Source organism: Crocuta crocuta, unplaced genomic scaffold, assembly GCF_008692635.1.
Source record: "Crocuta crocuta isolate KB4526 unplaced genomic scaffold, BGI_CrCroc_1.0 scaffold78, whole genome shotgun sequence".
NCBI lineage: Eukaryota > Metazoa > Chordata > Mammalia > Carnivora > Hyaenidae > Crocuta > Crocuta crocuta.
In genome coordinates, this window is record NW_027532617.1 from 323,877 (window position 1) to 346,654 (window position 22,778).

The 22,778-nt window shown below is 38.0% G+C and overlaps 1 protein-coding gene across 1 annotated transcript in view; it reads right to left on the reverse strand.

Annotated features, from left to right (window-relative positions):
• HEPHL1 (hephaestin like 1) overlaps nucleotides 1-22,778 on the reverse strand; it is an 81,026-nt gene that overhangs the window by 11,977 nt on the left and 46,271 nt on the right. Inside the window, exons 13-15 of the mRNA XM_077780616.1 lie at nucleotides 19,229-19,368; nucleotides 15,897-16,037; nucleotides 11,938-12,044 (exon numbers count right to left, since the gene is read on the reverse strand). Coding sequence (XP_077636742.1) covers nucleotides 11,938-12,044; nucleotides 15,897-16,037; nucleotides 19,229-19,368 — 388 coding nt within the window. The remainder of the gene's footprint in view (nucleotides 1-11,937; nucleotides 12,045-15,896; nucleotides 16,038-19,228; nucleotides 19,369-22,778) is intronic.

A 22,778-nucleotide genomic window follows, 5' to 3' on the forward strand; every position in this document is an offset into this window, starting at 1 on the left:
TCAATAATAAGAGAAATATTTCCCTGGCTGAAAAATGAAAAATCTTACAAAAAATTTTAACTAGTTCTGTGGCCAGAAGTTGGCCAAATCGAAAGCTGATATTCAGACCCTGATAGAAACTTTTTTATAACTGCTTCCCTAGCAAAAAATGAAAGTATGTATCCAGAGTGAAACTAAAACATCTCAAGCATTTGTAGAAGGATTTACTAAAACATTCCAGAGACAAACAGCTCTAAATCTACAACACAGAAATCTTTTGATGTTTCTCTTAGTTGGAAATTGAAGATAATGAGGTGGGTAGATCAGTTGGAAATTGAAGATGAGATTAGGTGGGTAGATCAGCTCCTTGGTATCATTTAGTTATAGCCCAATTCTTTGAAAACTACTCTTATGTTACAAGTCTTGACAAAACAAAAAATGCAGCTCTAGAAACAATTCAAACTTCACCTATTCTATTTACCAATCCCAAAAACTTACCCTATTTATCTCAGAAGGCTTGTAATTATTGTCAAATTCTGGCCTTAGAAAATGAAGTCTTTTTGGAAGAGCTTGCATTCTTACCCTTTGCCTTTGAGATATAAGTATTCTACCTGGTTTTCTCCAGGAATTCTTACCTAGCTTTCTCTTTGAAATACAAACTTCATGGAGGTTAATTCTTATCAGAAGAAAACGAAGACGGTCTGGAGTTTCTTTGGAACTTGGGCAAATGAAAAATCCTAAGTGTTTTCTTCACAAATATTAATAAAAAGCTTTGGCCATCTGAATAAGTAATCTTAATTTGTTCCATCTGCCAGAAACACAATTTGTATCCAACTTTTTTTATATAACTAGTGAATTTTGCATTATTGTGCTTGATTCATAGCTAAAATTTTAGAATAGAATCTGTAAGGTTTCTGTTTATATCTGTTTGTATGATTGTGTTTGTGTGTGTGTGTGTGTCTTAAAGAAAACTAAGTGCTTTATTTAATTGTCTTAAAGAAAACTAAGTGCTTATATGAATAAAGCACTTATAAAATTCTCAAAACTATAATAGAAACTAACCCAAATACTTTTTGGGTTCATATGATCTGGAAAAAGATTCAGTTTAAGCTAACTGAAGTTTGATGGCTTAATTAAAATGTACATGTCTTTAGAATTATTAACATTAAATAATGCAGACCTATAACTTTTATTCTACCTGCGTTTATTAAACAAGTCCATATTAACTCTGTCAAAATTTTTGTCAGTAAGAAAAATAACTTGTACGATGAAATTTTCACAAGTCTTCTAAACATAGTAGATGTAACTGGAATTAGAGTTTTTAGATGAAGTTTTTTTGATGTTTAAAGTTTTTATTTAAATTCTAATTGTTAACATATAGAGTAATGTTAGTTTCAGGAGTAGAATTTAGTGATTCATCACTTGCATATAACACCCAGTGCTCATCACAACAAGTTCCCTTCTTAATACCAGCCACCCTCTTAGTCCACCCCTCACCCACAGCCGTCCATCAACCCTCAGTTTTTTCTCTATAGTTAAGAGTCTTTTATGGTTTGCCTCCCTCTCTTTTTTCCCTTTCCTATGCTCATCTGTTTTGTTTCTTAAATTCCACATATGAGTGAAATCATACGATATTTGTCTTTCTCTGACTTATTTTGCTTAGCATAATACTCTTTAGCTCCAATTACATCATTGCAAATGACAAGATTTCACTTTTTTTTATAGCCGAGTAATATTCCAGTGTGTGTGTGTGTGTGTGTGTATGTGTATCTATTTCACATTTTCTTTATCTGTCCATCAGTCGATGGAGACTTGGGCTCTTTCCATAATTTGGCTCTTGTTGGTAATGCTGCTATAAACATCAGGGTGCATATGCTCCTTTGAATTAGCATTTTTGTATCCTTTGGGTAGATACCTAGTAGTGCAATTGCTGGGTCATAGGGTAGTTCTATTTTTAACATTTTGAGGAACCTCCATACTGTTGTTTTCCAGAGTGGCTGCACCAGTTTGCATTCTCACTACAAATGCAGGAGGGTTCCTCTTTCTCTGCATCCTTGTCAACATCTGTTGTTTCCTGTGTCGTTTATTTTAGCCATTCTGACAGGTGTGAGGTGAGATCTTATCGTGGTTTTGATTTGTATTTCCTGATGGTGAGTGATGTTGAGCATCTTTTCATGTACCTTTTAGCCATCTATATATCTTCTTTGGAAAAGATTCTATTCATGTCTTCTGCCCATTTCTTAACTGGGTCATTGGGTGATTTTGGGGTGTTGAGTTTGATAAGTTCTTTATAGATTTTGGATACTCATCCTTTATCAGATATGTCATTTGCAAATATCTTCTCCCATGACATAGGTTGCCTTTTAGTTTTGTTGCTGTTTCCTTCCCTGTGCTGAAGCTTTTTATCTTGATGAAGTCCCAATAGTTCATTTTTGCTTTTGTTTCTCTTGCCTCTGGCAACGTGTCTAGTAAGAAGTTGCTAAAACAACAGGCTCAGAGAGGTTACTGCCTGTGTTCTCTTCTAGGATTTTGATGGTTTCCTGTCTCACATTTAAGTCTTTCATCAATTTTGAATTTATTTTTGTATACGGTAAAAGAAAGTGGTCCAGTTTCATTCTTCTGCATGTTGCTGTCCAGTTTTCCCAACCCCATTTGTTGAAGAGACTGTCTTTTTTCCATTGGATATTCTTTCCTGCCCTGTCAAAGATGAGTTGACCATATGGTTGTGGTTTTCTAATATGTTCCACTGATCTATGTGTCTGTTTTTGTGCCACTACCATGACTACAGATTTGTAATATAGCTTGAAGTCTGGAATTGTGATACCTCTAGCTTTGCTTTCTGTTTCAAGATTACTTTGGCTATTCAGGGTCTTTTATGGTTCCATACAAATTTTAAGATTGTTTGTTCTAGGTCTTTGAAAAATGCTGGTGGTATTTAGGTGAACTCTTCAGCAATAACTGTAACTTATAGTATGTCTACTGAAATAGTCTCCCCACATCTTTTTGATAACTTAAAACCTTAGAGTTTTGCTAAGTGAAATGAAATGATGAATACTAATTTAATATCTATAGCATTTCAAATTAAATAAAATCCTAAAATGCTAATTACTGAACATAGGTTTACCTACTTTTTGGACATCTTATTACCAAGAAACTTAAGATATTTGAGTTTATTAGTAAACAAGTTTTATGCCATGTTGACAAATTTACTAGGAGGAAGAATATATTTCTACAAATTATGAATTTTATTTATAAATTTTCCAAACCACAGAATACTAATGTAAAAGCTAACAATTATTTACTTTAATTTTCACTAGAAATTAAGGTGCTTAATGGTTAAAAATACAACATATGCAAGCTACTAGAAACAATAAAGGAAACAATCTGTTCACAAGGAAACTAAGCTGTGTGTTTTTGGTAAAAGAAGATTTGAGAAAGGTAGATGCATTTTTGTTGAGGGATAAGAAATTAATTTTGTTCTAAAATGAGGCTGGTTATTTCAGAATAAGGAAGAGAAAAAACAAAGGGCAAAATTTCAGTTTAAAAAAGGAAGTTGTAGAAGGTTTGTAGAAGAGAATCTTGGGAAAGAAATTTTATGTGAGTCAAGTTGGCTAAGACTGTAATAAACTTAACTTAAAAAAACATTTTATTATCAAAAGTACACATATATAGATAATGTGGGCCTTGTAGAATGAATTTGAAAGTTTTTCTTCCTCTTCTATTTTTGGAATAGTTTAAGAAAACTACATATTAAAAAAAGAAAGAAAACTACATATTAAATCTTCTTTAAATCTATCGTATAACTCACCTGTGAAGCCATCTGGCCCTGGACTTTTGTTTCTTGGGAGATTTTTCATTACCAACTAAATTTCATTACTAGTCATTGGTCTGTTAAATTTTTCTATTTTTTCCTGATTTAGTTTTGGAAGATTATATGTTACTAGGAATTTATCCATTTCTTCTAGGTTGTCCAATTTGTTGGCATATAGTTTTTTATAATATTCTCCTATAATCCTTTGTATTTCTGTCATGTCAGGTGTTATTTCTCCTTTTCGTTTCAGGTTTTATTTGAGTCATCTCTCTTTTTTTTCTTCTTCATGTGTCTGGCTAAGGGTTTACCAATTTTGTTGATCTTTTCAAGAACCAGTTCCATGTTTCACTGATCTTTTCTATTTGTGTGTGTGTGTGTGTGTGTGTGTGTATTTCACTTATTTCAGCTCTGATCTTTATTATTTTCTTTCCTCTACTAGTGTTGGGTTTTGTTTGCTCTTCTTTTTCTAGCTCACTTAGGTATAAGACTGGATTATTTCAGATGTTTTTTGTTTCTTGAGGTATTGCTATAAACTTCCTTTTTAAAACTGTTGTAGCATAGACCAATGGAATAGAATAGAGAACTCAGAATCAGACTCACAAATGTATGGCCAACCAATCTTTGACAAAGCAGGAAAGAGTATCGCATGGAAAAAAGACAGCTTCTTTAACAGATGTGCTGGGAGAACTGGACAGCAACATGCAGAAGAATGAAACTAGATCATTTTCTCACACAGTACACAAAAATAAACTCAAAATGGATAAAGAACCTGAAGATGAGACAGGAAACCATCAAAACCCTAGAAGAGAAAGCAGGAAAAAACCTCCTTGACCTCAACTGCAGCAATTTCTTACTTGACACATTCCCAAAGGCAAGGGAATCAAGAGCAAAAATGAACTATTGGGACCTAATCAAGATTAAAAGCTCCTGCACAGCAAAGGAAACAATCAATAAAACTAATAGGCAACTCACAGAATGGGAAAAGATAGTTGCAAATGACATGTGAGATAAAGGGCTAGTATCCAAAATCTATAAGGAACTCACCAAACTCCACACCCGAAAAACAAAGAATCCAGNGAAAAAATAAAACTGGAACAATACAGAGAAAAAAAATAAAACTGTTGTGGCTATATCCCAAAGGTTTGGGGCCATTGTATTTTCACTTTATTTTATTTTATTTTTTTTTTACAAATAGTTTATTGTCAAATTAGTTTCCACATGTATTTTCACTTTAATTTGTCTCTATTTTTTGTATTTCCTCTTTGACTTCTTGGTTGAACCATTTATTGTTTGGTAGTATGTAATTGTGTTCTCTTTAAGTTTTTTTTCTTGTAATGGACTTCTATTTTCATACAACTGTGGTCAGAAAAAATGCTTGATATATGATTTCAGTCTTAAATTTATTGAGACATGTTTTGTGGCCTAACATGTGATCTGTCCTGGAGAATGTTCCATGTGCACTTGAAAACAATATGTACTATGCTACTTGGAGATATAATGTTCTGGACATATCTATTAGATCTAGTCTAATGTGTTGTTCAAAGTTACTGTTTCCTTGTTGATATTCTGTCTGGATAACCTATCCATTGATGTAAGTGGGGTATTAGAGTCCCCTACCGTTATTGAATTACATCAATTTCTCCTTTTATGTTTGTTGCTTTATTTATTTAGGTACTCTATCTTGGGTGTATAGATATTTACAATTGCTTTAACCTCCTTGGGTTAATATTATTAGAGGCCCTCTGTGTTTCCTGATTCAGGATGTCTGTTTCCTTTCCCAGATTAAGGAAGTTTTCAGCTATTATTTCTTCCAATAAGTTTTCTCCTCCCGTTACTCTTCTCTGGGATCCCTATGATGTAAATGGTATTATGCTTGACATTGTCAGTTGGTTCCCTTAACCTATCCTCATTTTTTATTATTCTTTTAATTTATTTTTTATTTTTCTGCTTGATTGCTTTCCATTACCCTGTCTTCCAGATCACTAATCCATTCTTCTGTATCTTGTAATCTGCTGTTGATTCTCTGTAGTGTATTTCTTTTTATTTAAGTTATTGAATTTTTCATGTCTGACTGGTTCATTTTTGTATTTTCTGTCTCTTTGTTGAAGTGTTCATTGAGTTCATCCACTCAAGTCCAGTTCTTTATGACCATTGGTTTGAATCCTTTATTAAGCATGTTGCTTATCTCCATTTCATTTAGCTCTTTTGCTATGGCTATGTCTTATCCTTTCATTTGGGACATATTCCTCTGTCCCTTCATGTTGTCCCTTCATGTTGTTCATAGAAACTCTCTGTGTTTCTATGTATTGGAGAGGTCAACCACATCTCCTTCTCTTGAAAATGGTGGCCTTTGTAAATGAGGTCCTGTGGTGCCCTGTAACACATTGTCCTCTCATCACCAGAACCATTTGATACAGAGCTATTTCATATGTGACTTGTGTGCTTCCTATTGTTGTGGCAGAGACGTGTTTGCCTTCAGGGCAGTGAGCTGCAATGACCTGTGGTGGATGCACAGGGCAGGGTTTGGTCCCTGTGCTATTGAGGGGCCTGTCTGAGACTGCCATGGGCTTGTATGTAGGCAAAGTCAGTATGTCACCCTGATACCCAAACCACACAAAGACACTATAAAACCAAACCAAAACAAAACAAAGCTCCCAAACCACAGGCCAATCTCTCTGATGAACATAGATACAAAAATCCTCAACAATATATTAGCAAACAGAATTCAACAGTACAGTTAAAATCATTCCCCATGATCAAGTGGGATTTATTCCAGGGATACAAAGGTAGTTAAATATTTGAATTCAGTGTGATACATCATATTACAAGAGAAAGGATAAAAGCCATACGAACATCTCAACAGGTGAAGAAAAGCATTTGACAAGCTACAACAGTCATTTATGTTAAAAACTCTCAACAAAGTATGTTTACGGGGAACATATCTCAACATAGTAAAGCCAATATATGAAAAATCCACAGCACATATCATCCACAATAGTAAAAAGCTGAGAGTTTCACCTAAGATCAGGAACAAAACAAAAATATACACTCTAACCACGTCTACTCAACATAGTACCAGAAGTCCTAGCCACAGCAATCAGATGAGAAAAAGAAATAAAAGGCATCCAAACTGGTAAAGAAGTAAAATGGTCACCATTTGCATATATATGTAGTACATATTATACACACACACACACACACACACACACACACACATATATATAGGAAACCCTAAAGACTCAACCAAAGAACTATTAGAACTGATAAATGAATTCAGCAAAATTGCAGAATACAAAATTAACATAAAGAAATCTATTGCATTTATATACACTAATTATGAAGTAGCAGAAAGAGAAATTGAAAAACAATTCCATTTACAATTGCACCAAAAAGAGTAAACATTTAGGAATAAACTTAACCAAAGAGGTTAAGACCTATACTCTGAAAACTATAAAACATTGACAAAAGAAACTGAATATGACACAAAGAAGGGGAAAGATATTCCATGTCTGTGGGTTGGAAGAACAAGTATTGTTAAGATGTCAATATTACCCAAAGCAATATACAAATTCAATGCAATCTCTATCAAAATACCAACAGCATTTTTTTACAGAACTTGAACAAATAACACTAAAATTTGTATGTAACCACAAAAAGCTGCAAATTATCAAAGCAATGTTGAGAAAGAACAAAACAGTAGGTATCAACAATACCAGATTTCATGATATACTACAAAATTATAGTCATAAAAATAATATGGTACTGACACACAAATAGACACACAGATCAATAGAACAGAATAGAGATACTAGACATAAACCCATGATTATATATATGGTTCAGCTGATCTATGACAAAGGAGGCAAGAATAAACAATGGAGAAAAGGCAGTATCTTTAATAAATGGTGCTGGGAAAACTGGACCACCACACGCAAAAGAATGAAACTGGACCACTTTCTTACACCATGCACAAAAACTAACTGAAATGGATTAAAGACCTAAATATGAGTCCTGAAACCATAAAACTTCTTGAAGAAAACAGGGTAGGACTAAGTTCTCTCTCTCTTTCCCTCTGTCTCAGTAGGAATCTCTTTGACATCAGTCTTAGCAACTTTTTCTAGATATGTCTCCTCAGGCAAGGGGAATAAAGGCAAAAAAAAGTAAACAACTGGGATTAAACCAAAATAAAAAGCTTTTGCACAATGAATGAAACCAGTCACAAAATGAAAAGGCAACCTCTAAATGGGAGAAGATACTTGCAAATGATTTTTAAATAAAGGGTTTTTATTAAAAATACATAAAGAACTTATACAATTCAACATCAAAAAATTTCCAAATTTAAAAATGGGCAGAAGATTTGAGTAGACATTTTTCCAAAGAAGATATATAGATGGCCCACAGACACATGAAAAGATGCTCAAAATTACTATTCATTAGGGAAATGCAAATCAAAACCACAATGAGGGGCACCTGGGTGGCTCAGTCAGTTGAGCATCCAACTTCGCTCAGCTGATGATCTCACGGTTCATGGGTTCGAGCCCCACATAGGGCTCTGTGCTGACAGCTTGGAGCCTCGAGCCTGCTTTGGGTGTCTCCCTCTCTCTGCCCTTCCCTCTCTTGCACTCTGTCTGTCTCTCTCTCAAAAATAAACTAAACATTTTAAAAAACCCACAATGAGATAACACCTCAGAATGGCTAGAATCAAAAAGATAAAAAATAGCAAGTATTGGTGAGGATATGGGAAAAAAGGAACCCTCTTGCACTGATGGTGGGAATGTAAATTTCCATAGCCACTGTGGAAAACAGTAAGAAGGTCCCTCAAAAACTTAAATATAGAAAACTCATATGATCCAGTAATTCCACATCTGAGTAATACCCAAGGAAAATACAAACTAATTTGAAAAGATATATATATCCTATGTTTATTGAAGCATATTCACAATAGTTAAGATATGGAAGCAAATGAAGAAGAATGCAATGGAATATTACTCAGCCTATAAAAATAATTTGTGAGACCATGCCATTTGCGACAATGTGGGTGGCCCTAGATGATATTATACTGAGTGTAATAAATCAGACAAAGAAATTAAAATACCAATGATTTCATTTATATGTAGAATCTAAAAGGCAAAACAAATGAATAAAGAAACAAATTACAAACAAAACCAAGGTTCTTAACTCCAGAACACAAACTAGTGGTTGCCAAAGAGGCAGCGGTTGGGTGGACGAGTGAAATAGATAAAGGGGATTATGAGGTACAAACTTCTGGTTTTAAAATAAATAAGTCTAGGAGATGAAAAGTACAGCATAGGAAATATGGTCCCAATAATATTGTAATAACATTGTATGGTGACAGATAGTGGCTAACATTTATTGTGGTGAGGATTGAGTAATATAGAATTGTTGAATCAATATGTTGTACCCCTGAAACTAGTATGTTAATTATACTTTTTAAAAAAAGTACACTGGTCTAAGGTTAGAATTTTGTTTCCTTTCTGTTAAAGTGACAAAATTTGCTTGGATTATTGATATACTCTTGATAAAAGATAATAAATGGTGTGTGTATAGTTTTTATTACCCAGATTAAATAATCTGCCTAGAAAACAAAGATTCTATCTTATCAAAATAATTTTCTGTATTTCATGTGGTCTTTATCAAGTCTTTTATTACTTAAAAGAATTGAGTCTTCTCTACTAGAAGAGCTAAGACTTTTTTAGAACTATTTAACCTTCTGTATTTGTATATTTAACCCTGACTATTTAACTTTGTGAAGTCTTTGTCACTATGGTTAAGTGGATAACTATTTATTATTTCACAGAGAACTATGATCCTCTTTGACCAAGTGTTTTTAAACTTTTTGATATTTTTGAGAAACTTTCCAAAAATCAAATTCTAAAGTAAGCCTTTTTGACCTTGAGCCAACTTTGGGATATTTTAAGAGAGTCCTGGAACATGTCAAAAGATTTGTTCTCTCTCCTTATTGAAAGAGAGACATTAAAGTAATGAAGTGTATTTGATAGGTTAAATTACATGGGGAGCATTGTGATATAAGAAGTAATATCAAGCCTTCTTTATATTATATCTGTATAGGTATATATTATAAATGTTTTAGAAATTGCACAAAATTCCTAGAAATTGATATATCCTACTATAATTTTAACAGTCATAATTCCAGGTATTATTTTAAAATGTTGTATGTTACAGAAATAACCAAACTTCCTTGTGAATTCCATTATGATGAACTTTCATCAGATCTTTAAACATGAGCAATTTTGAAGACTTTTATCATTCACAGAGAGAGTTATTATTTACTCTGATATTTTTGTAGGAGTGAGACTCATGTAAAGGGCTTTATCAAGTGCTCCTGACCATTGACACTTCTGTAAAACTAGAAGTGAATATACATCTCAAGGCTGAAAAGGGCTCCACCACCTGACATCTGTTCCTGTACAAATGTTGGAGATTTCCAAATCAAATTGACTAGGAAAAAAATAGACTACATTGTGAAAGACTGCTTACATCCAAGATGCCACACCAAAGCTTCATACTTTAAATAAACACAAAACCCTTCCTCCCTCTCTTTCTTTCCTATGCCCTGGCATTGGCCTGGAAAGATAACACCATCGTCCATATCTCGCAGGCCCTTGCTAAGTAGGGGAAGTGGGTAATCTTTCAGGCTGCAAGATTTGCCCTCAAAATCCATGATGCTAAAGACCCTGTGGTCCTCCCTCCAACCAATTTTTCTTCTATTCTCAATTGACCACCCCCGCTGCCACCACTTAGGAGTCCACTTACAAAGTCCAACTTTTATGGCCATATCTTGTTTTAACCTTTCTCCAGTTATAACTGTACTTTGCTCAGTTAAACACAAATATCTATGCAAATCATAGTACATTTACACTCTTATGATTATGTAAACCAGATCTGCTCCAATCGCAAAAAGATCTCTTGCTAGCAGCACCCATCTTTGCAAGGCCAACGTTGTTCTTGACCATATGATGGCCTTTTATTAATTTTTAGCTGACAAGAGGTGTCTATCCTGTGGCCAACACCTACCTTATCCTGTTGAACCTGGATAACATTTCTGCGAAGTTGAAACTCAGATGCAAAAAACCACTGAACAAGCCACTTGGCTTTAGAAAGTGACTCCTTCAACCTAGTCTTTCTTTGACTTATTTGATTTTGATTGGTTTGGGCCTTGGAGATCATGGCTCTAAAGTGCACACCAGATATTGGGGGTTAGTCTGCTTATAATGATCACAGTATGTCTCCCTGGTGCGCTGTATTCCTTCAAAAGCTTGAAATGCATGTTCATAGCTGCTAAACAAGCAAATCATCTCTCTAAGACTGTAATACAGAAAAAGAATGAAGAAAATGACCAATTTAAGAACCTGAAGTTGTGACCTATAAATACCACAGAGATTCAATAAAAAGCATCATGACCTGTGAATACCACACAGAGGATGAACAAAAATTGTGGGAGCTTCAGAGCAGTGGATGGGAGAGGTATTAATGTCTTAAATTTTGATCACATCTCTCAGTTAAGATGAGAGTTTGATCAAAATGGGGGAATTGTTAAAGAGGGAGAGAGAAAGAGAGAGAGAGAGAGAGAGAGACAACAGGTCCAAAATAGAGTCACTTGTGCTAAGCGCACATCACCAAACCAAGACTTAATTCCTAGGTTAATTAAAATTTCAGTCTCTCCCAGGAGCAGAATCTTAAACTAATCAACCTGGAAATATCTGATTAGCACTAGTGAGACCCCTGCTATTCCTTACAAAAAGGCGACCTTGCCACATACAGTGTCCTCTTTGCTGGTAACTTCCTTGTTTTGGCTCCTTCTGCCCATAAAAGTCTCTCATTTTGTACAGCTCTTCAAAGATCCTTTCTATCTGCTAGATGGGACGCTGTCCATGAATTGTTGAATAAAGCTAGTTAGATCTTTAAAATTTACTCAGTTGAATTTGTTTTCTTAATACTACTCAACTCAACCATAAACAATGTTAACAAATGTGAATGGCCGTAGTTTGAGATCCCTGCGGTTGACCATTATACCCTTCACATATACCCACCAGAGTGATCATAACTTGAATAATTGATTTAAAGCCATATTACTTCAAGCATTTTGGTTGCCCTCTCCATCTTACCTTCACAAAGTTGACTGTTGAATAGTAAACCCATGGAATACAATTTGGGTCATTTGGTCCTGGACCAGACCTTTTAGGGACATTCCATCTGTAAGTTTTTATTTCTCCTGAAACAAATAAGAAGAAATAGAAAGAATTTACTAGTGTTACTTCTGTTCCAGGTGTTTTATCTAAAGAAATAACAAACAGATCTTTATATTTTGGTTAATATTTATTACTGGGGAGAATTACTCATTCATTAGAAATGCTAAAATTAAACTCACATCTTGATTTTCTCAATTCTCAAAATGGTGTATTTTTCATTTCAGACTGTAGCTTTCTTTCTAACTTGCCCTTTCTATTGTCAACTGATATTCATTCAACATAAAGACTTATTTTGTTCCTTGCTGTTTTTTCTCCTCAAATTCCATATCTCCCTCGCGAGAGCTATGCTTGAGCACACTTGAGTTACTGTGGGACTCAGCCTTGATTCCTGATTGAATCACTGGTGAGCTTTGTAAACTCTTAATGCTGAGATCTCATTGCAAACCAATGAAATTAGAATATCTAGGGCCCCAGACAAGGGCATCAGTATTTTTTTAAGATTCTCAGGTGATTCTAATGTACAGACAAGCAAGACCTATTTAGAATCAGAGGGAATCAGAGAAACTTAGTTCCGAGTCTCAACCCTATCACTTCCTATTTATCTAATCTTTGACAAGCCACTTGACTTCATTGACCTTTAGTCTCCTTATTTGTAAAGTGGGTTTGTCATCCACTTTTCAGACTGTTGTAAAGATTAAATAAAATTAAATACCTAGGTTACTGCCTCACATTGAAGGCAGTAAATCAATGTTTATTTGCATGTATAGTAATAACAAATGTATCCCAGAGACTATATCTGTGCATCTCCTGTGGCTGACCCAAAGCCTTGCAGAGGAGTCAAAAATAAACTCACATAAATTACAAGATAGTCACATTGTAAAACTCTCAAATAAAAGCCACCTTGAAATCATTATCTCCCTTTGAACTATCTAGGCCCCATCCCCACCCCATCAGCACATGCAACCTACAACCTGTAGCTGAATGCAAGCCACAAGGTTAAACAAATATTATTCTTACATGAAACTGCTCCATATTTGCAAACGCACCAGTACGTTAGCAATGTAACTTTAGGTCTAGTTTCCATTACCTTTCATTATAGCCCCTCTGCCTTGTTAATTGTAAGATAAATAGCTGATGTTTAGCTTCTTTTTTTTTTAATTTTTTTAAATTTATTTCTAGGAGAGAGAGAGAGAGAGACAGCGTGAGCAGGGGAGGGTCAGAGAGAGAGGGAGATACAGACTCTGAAATAGGCTCCAGGCTCTGAGCTGGCAGTCAGCAGAGAGCCCGACGCGGGGCTTGAACCCACAAACCGCGAGATCATGACCTAAGCGAAAGTCGGACACTTAACCGACTAAGCCACCCAGGCGCCCCTCTGATGTTTTGCTTCTTAATGCAAAGGGCTAAGGGGTGGTGTTATTAAAGTTGGAATGATCCATTGTTCGCCCAAGTGGGGAGCACAGCTCTAAACAAAAAGAAGATGCTCTGTGCATGTTTGTTGAGTGGCATCATGAAGAAGGAGAAGGAGAAGAAATTTGAGAGGGTCTGCTTACTTTTCTTAAGGCATTAGTTTGCTTTCCTTATCTCAGGCATGTCCATAATAACCATTCTTCCCCAGTTTGCCTGGATTTCATGCACAAAATTAATTTCTTGCTCCTACCCCCAAACTCTGGACTCTCCCAAGCCTTTCAGGCTCGTCAAAGACCTTTATGGGGATTCTCCCCTCAGACTTTCAGTGAGAAAAATGCTTCTCTGCCATGTTCTGATCATTCTTCTCTCTACCCCCATGAACACATTAAGGGTGCTTAGAAGTCTAGTCGGCACAGGACAGCTATGTCCCTTGCTAGTCCTCATCATCAGGGCATGGCAGCCTGTGAGGGCTCACCCAGTGGGCCCAATAACCCTATCAGACAGACTACCCAGGATTGGCACTTTTCTTCCTCCCTCCTCAGTTGCCTTTAACTATCAAAAATGAGTAACTATAAAAAATGAGTGCTTTTTGGATCCATTTAAAACCATGTCCTTTTGAGGTGCCTGGGTGGCTCAGTTGGTGTTTGACTTTGGCTCAGGTCATGAGCTCACAGTTCTCGGGTTCGAACTCTGCATCAAGCTGTGTGCTGACAGCTCAGCTTGGGATAATCACTGTCTCCTCTCTCTCTCTCTGGCCTTCCCCGACTCGTGCTTTCTCCCTCTCAAAATAAATAAACTTAAAATAAATAAATAAATAAATACATAAGTAAATAAAATAAAACCATTTCCCTCTTCATAAAAAGCAAGACATCCATTATAAAAAATGAAGAAAGTACAAAAAATGTGAGAAATCGAAGAGCATCACCCTGACTATTATTTAAAATACTACCCCAAAGGTACAACCATTATTAACATTTTGGCTTATTTCCTTTTTAACCTTTTTCTATACTTGTATTTTACTTAACATGATACCACAGGTTTTTCTCATGTCATTAAAACCTTCTTAAACATCATTTAATGTCTATATAATAGTTCATTGTTGGCGTATTCCAAAATTTAAGTATCTCCCTATAGAGAGACATTTAGAACATGCATGAGAGACTTCTTGAAGAAGTAAAACACAGGATTCTGAATTGGGGGGTGGGGGAGTAGAGTGGGGTGCAGAGAGGCAGGAGAGTTTGGGATTGTGCCCAGTGAAGATTTCCTTCCTCCAATCCCATCCTTGTAAAAATATCTTGCTAACTTTTTCTAGTGATTAGAAACATTAGAGTGTTTTCTTTACTTCCCTCTATACATTTAAAAATTTTTAAAGGTTTATAGGACTTTTATTGTAATTACTATAGTATTTAGTATTATACATAAATATACAAAAGTAAAGTGGCGTATAATTCCCCTGTAATTATACCTATGATTGCTCTCAATTTCATAACTGAAGGTCACAGAGGCTCTTAACATTTACTACAACTACATTCCAATTGTGTAAATATATGGTTCTTTCAATTATGAGATCTTTTCTACTTTCATCGTATATTTTAAAACTCAGCTGGGATTCTATCTCTTTTATAAAGATTTTCCTAATTACCTCCTTTCTTTATTTTCTCTCAATCAATCGATCGATCGATCTTCATGGATTTTCCTTCTCTGAAACTTTTATAAGCACTCCCAGATACATTCTTGAAACTCTTCACCATTTAGAATTTCATTATATGTAATCTGCATTACTACTGAAATAATTCATCTTGTTTGTCTTCTTTTTTTTTTTTTTTTTGCAAACTCATTTTAAGCATCTCAAGAGAAATATATGGTTAAGAGTGTAGGTTCTGAAGTCCAACAAATTGAAGTTCTGTCATTACTAATGTATGACCTGGTCAAACTCATTACCCCTCTGTGCTTTAGTCATCTATTAAATGAACATAACAATACGATATTTCCTCAATTATAGAATGTGTATTTTTCACATTTTTGCATAACTAAAATCAAGATGCATCTTTCAATCTGTGGCATGTTAAGGTTTAATTGGCAGTGGGTTTTTTTTCTTTTTTTTGTAACAGATAAAATAATGATGGGTATTATAACCAATGGTATCAGAGTCTATGGCATATGTTAGTGTCTACCTTGCTAGAAAATGAGATTTTTAGTTTTTTAAAAAAATATGAGGCATAGCACCTGGCGAAAGATTATTATGTCTTACTACACTTTTAAGTCCCAAATGGAGCCCCAGAAACACCATAACCACTTGGTCATTAGATGAATGATGATCTCATATTGGGAGTGACTAGGTGATGGCTGGAACATATTGACATTAAGATGAACTTTCCAAGAAAGACCCTTCAAAGATCAGAAAAGATCAGAAGAGAGTTGAGTCCAGTGTCCTTATCAGCATGGAACAGATGTCTGGTGGAACTTACCTGGCTTTGTCATGGGCACTTGGAGTTGCTTCCCTCTATCCGTGTTTTCAATACCATGGGCTGAGATGGAGTAGGGCCGTCTAGCTTTGTTCTTAAATATGATCAGGATGGAGTCACCCACCTCAGCATGAACCATTGGGCCTAAAGGCAAAACACAGGCCTGTGTGCATTATCATTGCACTTTTCAACATTGATGTAATATAAATGTAGGCAGTATTTGGCAAAATAAAATAAAAAGTTACCTTCTTCATTAATGCACTTCCTTTGGAGGGCAACATATGTAATATTAAATACTCATGTAGTATTTGGCAATTGGACCAACCTGGGTTCAAATTCTGCTTCCTTCACTTATTAGAGAGGTCTTGGGTAAGTCAAATAACCTGCCTGAGTCAACTTCCTCACCTATGAAATGGGTTTAATAACACCTATCATAAGGATTAAATAAGATAATGTATGTAAAGTGCTTATTTCAGTGCACTGAAACACAGTAAGTACTCAATAAATGCTTACATTCTTACTACTGCTGAGAAATAAACTCCAGGAAAAGCCATATCCATATGCTATGCTGACTTTCAGTTGTGTGTAACCTTTGGTAAGTCTAAAATTTCTCATATTCTGATAAATGGATTTATTCATAATCATCATAATAAGGATCCAATGAAATATTGTGTATAAAAGGGATGTAAAAGATAAGAACAAAATGAAAATACCTATGTGCTGATTTATGACCAATAGAGTGATTTCGCTAACGCACGTCCAGTGCTGTGTCCCAGTGTTTTGTGCCTTCAGGAGATGTGTGCTCCTCATCAATCATGCGTACACAGTTCTTTGAAAAGCAACCCCCCTGTGTGCCGCTGGAAATTGGCCCACACCCTGCTGGAAAGGCCTGTACCAGCATGACCATGGGATGCCTCTTGCCCACGCCGGGTGCCCCTCACCTCTCAGTGCCTCAAAAGTGGCACAAATGCAGCTTGCTCAGTGCACGCGCCACTCTGACAGAGCACCAGAACCACAGGGGTCTTCATGTGGCAACGCTTCGAGAAGGATGGAACAGGCTCCCACTTGGGAATCACCTCGCACCTGGTCTTATGGACATGGCGGATTTATTTGCATTCTTGGGTGCCCATGGCATTCTACATCATAGAAAGACACACTCATGGTAGGCGGTCTGACTATACCTACCCAGTCTTCACTGATGGTCATAATTGCTTCTCTGTGAAAGACCACTAACGTCCTAAATCAATCTAAAATTTGTTGGACTGGGGCGCCTGGGTGGCTCAGTCAGTTAAGTCTTTGACTTCCACTCAGTTCATATCTCACGGTCTGTGGGTTCAAGCCCTGCGTTGGGCTCTGTACTAACAGCCTCAGAGCCTGGAGCCTGCTTCAGATTCTGTCTCCCTCTCTCTCTGCCCCTCCTCTGTTCATGCTCACTTTCTCTTTCTCTCTCTCAGAAATAAGTAAACTTTAAAAGAAATTTAATGAAATTTGTTGGGCTATTATGATCTTTGGAGGAAATATTTAGTATGAATCAGGAAGTGTCTGATAAAACACTTTTATTTTAATGATAAAGCTAGAAAAGAATGTATGTTTTTAAACAGCACAGTTGGGCATAGTTACAGATAGGTGCACATGCATGCATGTCTTAAAATCCTTATTTGTGACTCATTACCACTTCAAGTGCACATGCCTTGCTGTACTGGTAAGGGTGAATGTCTTCTGATTTGGGGCCTGATAGGTCCCAGGGAGCGGCAAAGAACAAAGGTGCACCTGTTGCCTGCCCTGTGCCCTTTGGAACTTCAGGAGCACAGGCCTGTCCCTGAAAAAACAGAAAATGAGTGGATGGGCCTTGTGCTCTCCTGGGAGAAGTACTGCTGGGCTTGCCTCTGACAGAGTCTCTCCGCTGTGTCATTGTACTGAGTAGACCCAAACCAGGGCTTTTTGAGGGGCAACCCACCCTACCCTTGGCAGGACCAGCACCTTTTTGCTGGAGTTTATTTGACAAACACAGCTCAAAAGAAGGAATGTTCCCACTGGGGTTGACTGTTTTAGTGTGACAAGCTTGCATATCAATGTTGATAGTGAGGGGGTGGCGAAGGTAGATGGGGCATTTAGTAATTTATCAAGCTAGCTGTCCTGGTGCCTTTTTTAATATTAAGAAGCACGGTGTAAAGTCATACTATTTATACAAGTTCACCTTGTGCATTTAAAAATGGGAACAGAGGGGCGTCTGGGTAGCTCAGTTGGTTAAGTGTCCAACTTCATCTCAGGTTATGATCTCGCGGTTTGTGAGTTCGAGCCCCAAGTCAGGCTTTGTGTTGACAGCTCAGAGCCTGGAGCCTGCTTTGGATTCTGTGTCTCCCTCTCTGTCTCTGCCCTTCCCCTGCTTCCTCTCTGTCCTTCTCTCTCTTAAAAATAAATAAACATTAAAAAATTTTAAAAATAATAAAAAATAAAAATGGAAACAAAAAAAAGGAACAGATTTCATAAAGTCATCTAGATCAGCCTTCTGCCTAAAGATCTCATCTTTATGATGGGATCAGGTTTGGTGACTCCCAGGCAAAAGTAGGGAATGAAAACAGGAAAAGCATATCTGATCGCCAGGCAGCCCAGGCCATCAGACAGGCCCAGTAGGTTCTGAGATGGCCACATTCAGGGCCTCCTGAGCTCAAACCAGGCCTTCTACCCTGAGCACTCCTCTCATGTAAGGAGTTTCTCTTTGGCTTGAATTATTTTTTAAAATATTAATTCATTTATTTTGAGAGAGAGAGAAAGAGAGAGAGCGAGAATCCCAAGTAGACTCTGTGCTGTCAGCACAGAGCCTGACTTGGGGCTTGATCCCACAAACTGTGACATGATGACCTGAGCCGAGATCAAGAGTCAGACACTCAACTGACTGAGCCACCCAGGCGCCCTCTGCTTGAATTGTTTTTATGGTGTGTTCTTACAGCTCTGTGCATAGATAATCCAGGCCCTTGCAGAAGCTGTGCAAATAGTCTGCCTGCTCATCTGAGGCATCAATCACATCATTCCAATTAAAATGTCCTGGCTTAGCAGGGGGTTGGGAAAGGAATTTCAGGGCAATAGATGCTGGTTAGACTGTCCTCGAAATACAGATTCCTATCTGCGTGTTATCTGGTTGACTATTCTTTGAATGAGCTGAGCACGTGGCGTGCTACCTGACAATGGGAGAGCAGGAAGACATCACACTTGGCTGAATGCAGTCAGGCTACTCTGTCCCTGCTGTCCCTTCTCAGGCTTAAGTGTGACAGTATGTGTGTACGTGTTCATGTGCCCTTGGGGCTGGCAACACATGGCTGCGATCTGTATCATACCCAGGAGTTCCAAGTGCTTCTCTTGCGGCGGCCGGGCCTTGATCTCCACAAATTCCCCATTGGTGTATTCTCTGTAAACCACTTTCTTGTACTGAGAGCCAATCCAGTTTTCAGTGTGGTTCATAAATATATCTCCATGTCTGTAAATCAGAAGCAGCGGAAATTAAGGTTCTGGCAACCTTGGGTGCTCCTGAGCAATTCAGGGGTACTCAGGAGCACTGTTTCCCGTACCTGGCTGCCATCAGAATCTCCCAGTGGAGCTCAGCTTTTGCACCAGGTTCTCCTGGAGTGGGGCCAAGAATCTGCACTTGAAAGCACCACAAGGGGTTCTGATTGGGGCAGGCCAGCAGTGGCCCAGGCCTTACTTCTTGGGAATCATTGTTCCAAAGCCCTGCTGGGTGCTGAACGGGGCCAGCCTTAGTTGGAGTCTCCTAAGGGCACCTTGAGGTGGTATCCCTCTTCTTGAGACTAACTAACGTCACACACATGGACATGCTCACACTCTACTACCCTGAATTTCTTCAGATTCCATTTGTATCATTCCATACCTTGTTCTACTTTTCCACCTTAAAGATCTCAAGAAAGACTCTGGGTTGTATACTGTGCATATACTCATGTACAAATAGAGGCATAGTTGATTCTTGGTATTCACAGGAGTCACATTCTAGAAAGCCATCTTGAACACTGAAATAATGAACACTAAACCATTGTCCCTAGGCAAGGTCAGGTTTTGCAGGTGTTCAGAACGAATTGCCGCAAGATGTACCACTTTGGCATGTGGATTATTTTGAGTTGAAAGCAGTCAAGGCCCAAAAGATTCAGGAAAACACTTTGACTTTCCCTCTCATGCCCAGAAGAATTTAGGTAGAGAACCCACTCCAGGAAGGGGCTATTACAGAAGGTAGCTACCTTATAATATGAACTAGTGGTGGGAGACAGAGAGGAATTTGGCAGTCTGTTAAAATTCTTCTCTCTGTCCCACTGTTTCTGAGTGGCCCAATCAACATTTGTTTACCTAACATTTACTCTTTTTCATCTTCCTATGAACTGCTTTCCTTCTCTTTGAAGTCCCAGACCCCTACTCCCTTCTCCTTCCTTCAGAATGACCTATAGATCTTTTGCCTCACTGTCTTTGGAATCTCTCATGTCTATGTGGATTCTCCCTATGTAAGCAAATTTTATTTTCTCCTGTTAACTGTCTCATGTCAATTTAATTCTTTGGCCAGCCAGAATAATTTAAACAGTAGAGAAAAATTCACTTCCCTGGGGGGGGAAAAAGGAGTTTCTTCAAACCTCTGGTCCCAATATTTTCATCAACAGATTAATAAATATCCTTGTCCTATGTGTGTTTCTGTTTAAAGACATCTTATTTAATATGTAATGCTGATTCATTAACTTTGAACTCATGGCTGGTAGGTCTTGCCTGAAGGCAGCTTATCTAACACATGTATTTCCTCTGTAAGACACATCACAGCCTTCTTGTGCTTACCCTGGGGGGCCATGTTAAACAGCTAAGTCACCAATGAAAAGCGTGCCCACGTGTGCACAAGTGGCACTAAATAAACCACAAAGAGGATGCTTGTTTACAGTGTGAAAGCTGAAACAAGAAGGCAGAGGGGTGCTTTGTTTGTTTAACCTCAGCTGGGAATGTGCGCATTGGGAGGCACAAACTCTGCTGCTTTGTGCATACCTCTAAACGACCACAAAAGCACCACAAAAATTGGTTTGAGTGTTACAAATAAATTTCAGCAAATAGGCAAATTTATAAATAGGGAATCTGCAAATAATGAGGATCAAGCATAGATTTAATCAATCACTGAGATACACCATCACAAAAGATAGAAAAAAACCTATTGGTTTTATCTACAAAATAGACTATGTCTCCCATACTACCATTTCCCTCCATTAAATTACCTGCACTCTAACCTAAGCCCCACACATCACTTACCTGTACTAACTGGAGTTGTTCCTAATCACTCTCCCTGCCACCCACACTCCTCCCTTCCCTCCGTCCTCTACTTTATAGGCAGAGTGACCCTAACCTATAAATTCCAAGTGAGTTCTTGTGGAAAACCTGATGATGGCTTCCAGTGCCAAATTCTTCAAATTAGCTGTCACATGCCTTCACTGTCTGCCTCTGTCACCCCCTCCCCCAAGCCTTGTTTCCCTTCACTGGCACCCACACACTCTATGCTCTGGTCATCCTAAACATTCTCTCTTGAGCTCCACATGCCCCTCCACCTGCAGCCTTCCGTGTGTTATTCCCTGTGCCATGAACACTCTTGGCACCTCTTCAAATGGTCTATTCCTCAACTCCCAGGACAAAGGTTACTTCCTCTCTGAAGCTCTCCCTAACCACCTCTCCCCCAGGTGGGGCCACGTGCACTGCCATGAGCTCCCCCTGTGCCCTGCACTTCTTCTCCCAGAGCGATTGCCTCACTCAATATGCTTGTCCTAATGTCTGCCCCATGAACCACGAATTCTGTGTGGGGAGGGACCTCGCCTGCCCTTGTCAGCACTGTTTCACCAGTACTGTATACAATGCCTAGCACACAGTAGGTACTTAACAAAGGCACGTATAACTTCGACCTAGATCATATGCTTTCCGAGGGAAGAGAATCTTTCTTCTACTTTTATTTTCCAGAAGTCCTACTAACACATGTTGTAGTGACAGAAATGCCTCCGGAGCCACGTTTTACTGCTTCTCAGCTCTCCTCTTCTGCAGAAGAGTGGGATGATAATAAGGCATTTGCCTCCCAGGATTGGTGTGAGGAATCTATGGGTAAAGATCTGTAAAGCGCTGTGCCAGATACAGACTGAGCACCAGGTAAGCACGTGCTCTGCCACAATCCTGCTGGGATGCCATGTGACACGCTGGACCAAAGCTGAGCCAATGGGTCAAGCATACCGTGAGGGGCTTTATCAGAAAAGGTTTGTAAAACCCCTAGCAAAATGCCTGGCATGGGGTGGGTGCTCAATAAATGGCAGTCATCATCTCAAGTCTCAGAGTAGTTAAATTAAATGCATATCAGTCCACAAACTCAGGAGTACTGGGAATACAGGCTTTTTTCTCTAGAACAACTTATTCTCTCTTTTCGAATTCTCTCCCACTGCACAAACCCTGGCATTGTGCTGATGGTCCCATTGGCTGCTTTTCTGGGATCCCGAGGGCTTTGCAGTGTGTTCTTAGGAAACCCTGGGAATGATAACCGAGGCAGAGGGTCTGGGCTAACCAGGACAATAAATGTCTCAGGGACAACCCATAGTGAGAGGTGGTTTGAAAGCTGGGTGTGTCCATGCCATGGCTTTGGCTCAAAGGGCAGAGGCCTAACAATTGGGGGGAGGGGCATAAGGGGTATTTGTCCCTGGGCTCTGATCCACAGAGGTGCCACAAATGTGCCACTAGGAGAACCTGTCATTTCAATATCTACTGAGTTTTTAATCTACAGATCTGTTGTACTTTGAGTATGTGAACATGCTCTCATTCTGTTTTGTTTTTAGTTATTTATGGGCAATATCCAGAGTGGCAGGGTAGAGTACAGACACATCG